The 1,584-nt window shown below is 34.6% G+C and overlaps 1 protein-coding gene across 1 annotated transcript; it reads left to right on the top strand.

The window, feature by feature from the left end:
* Positions 1-1,229, top strand: LOC107812039 (uncharacterized). The gene is made up of 2 exons (XM_016637066.2): positions 1-351; positions 789-1,229. Exons 1-2 carry the CDS (start codon positions 1-3, stop codon positions 1,227-1,229), a joined length of 792 nt encoding a protein of 263 aa, XP_016492552.2.
* Positions 1,230-1,584: the final 355 nt, after the last annotated feature.

Genomic DNA, 1,584 nt, shown 5'->3' with positions numbered 1-1,584 from the left:
ATGGCAAAAGCATACACACAAACTGAATTTGATAGTCTGATGGAGAAGGTTGAGAAGGTAGATATTAGGGTGAAAGAATACTTAGAGTTAGATGGTTACGAAAAGTGGGCTAGGTTGTATGCACCTGTTAACAGGGGATGGACAATAACGTCAAATATCGCTGAGTCAATCAATGCAGCACTAGTTTCAGCTAGGAAATTGCCAATATATGACTTCCTCGAAGAAGTTAGGAAGATGTTTGGTCGTTGGAATTGTAGTAACCGTAAAGAAGCTACTCAGACATACAAGACGCTTGGGAAAAAATACCAGGAAATGCTGGAGTTGAATGTGACCATGTGTACCCGTATGACTGTAAGTTAATTTTTATGGCATTGCTGTATACAACTGAATACAATTTTTTTTAGGCAGAACTACCCGTTAATTTTTATGAATATTTGCTTGAACTAGTAAATAATATAGATGAATACAGGTAAATACATGTGATTATTAAGACTGTATGCACGTGATAATGATTACAATGGAATTCAGGTGATTGATACAGTTTAAATTGATTGGAAATACTTGAATACAATTGCTCAAAAAAGGTTGAATACAAATGCATACAAATGCAGACTGTAGATCAATACACAATAATACAGTTGCATACAGTTGCTGGAATCGGCTGAATTTAACTGAAATTGGATGAAGTTGCAATTTTCGAAGTTGATAGTAACCATTTAACTCAGTAGTATATATTTGTTAATTCATGTAAATGTGTTCAAAATTTATATTTCTATTTTTAAATGTAGGTGGTACCCTCAACTGAATACTTACATACTGTTAACGATGGTGGGAGGAATTACACAGTCTGCCTGCTCGAGAGAAAATGTGTTTGTGGGAGGTTCCAAATTGATGAATTGCCATGCCCACATGCCTGGGCTGTATTGAAGAGCAAGTTTTTAATGCCTGAAGAATATTGCTCTAGCTATTACAAGCCAATTACAATTGTAATGACATACGATGTGCCAGTGTACCCGTTACCGGACAAAAATGACTGGAATATACCAGAGCATGTTGCAGAGGAGGTTGTACTACCACCCAAATGGAAAAGACCTCCTGGAAGGCCAAAGAAGAAGCGCGACAAAAATTTAAGTGAATTGTTGTTGCCGAAAAATCAACATTCATGTAGCATATGTGGGCAGGGAGGACATAACAAGCGAACTTGTAGGAATGCTCCACGTAATAAATAGTTGTATTCTGACATGTATTGGTGATTCGACAATTTCTCAACACTTATTATGACATTATCAGCTATAATAAATTCTTTTTTCGAAGTAATATATCGTGGAATGACTTTCGTTAATATTTTCTGAATTTATTTAGTTGAAGTATTTTTATATATATAAATATATATGAAGTGGCTGTGAGAGTATCTTAGTATAGTTGAATACAACTATATCAATTCCTTAATACAGGTGAATACAACATGTTGAATATAGTTGAATATAGGTTAATAATACAGTTTAATTCAATTGACTTTGGAGGAATACACTGTAATACAGTTGAATACAGATCTGGACAGCTGGTTGAAACAGTTGAATTTAA

The sequence above is a fragment of the Nicotiana tabacum genome, chromosome 5, assembly GCF_000715075.1.
Source record: "Nicotiana tabacum cultivar K326 chromosome 5, ASM71507v2, whole genome shotgun sequence".
NCBI classification, from domain to species: Eukaryota; Viridiplantae; Streptophyta; class Magnoliopsida; order Solanales; family Solanaceae; genus Nicotiana; species Nicotiana tabacum.
Note: the sequence above shows the minus strand (reverse complement) of the source record. Positions and strands in the feature narration are given on the sequence as shown.

Coding starts and splice junctions, on each gene's coding strand:
- LOC107812039 (XM_016637066.2), top strand. CDS start 1: ATGGCAAAAGCATACACACAAACTGAATTTGATAGTCTGATGGAGAAG. Junction 352..788: donor CCATGTGTACCCGTATGACT/GTAAGTTAATTT, acceptor TTTTAAATGTAG/GTGGTACCCTCAACTGAATA.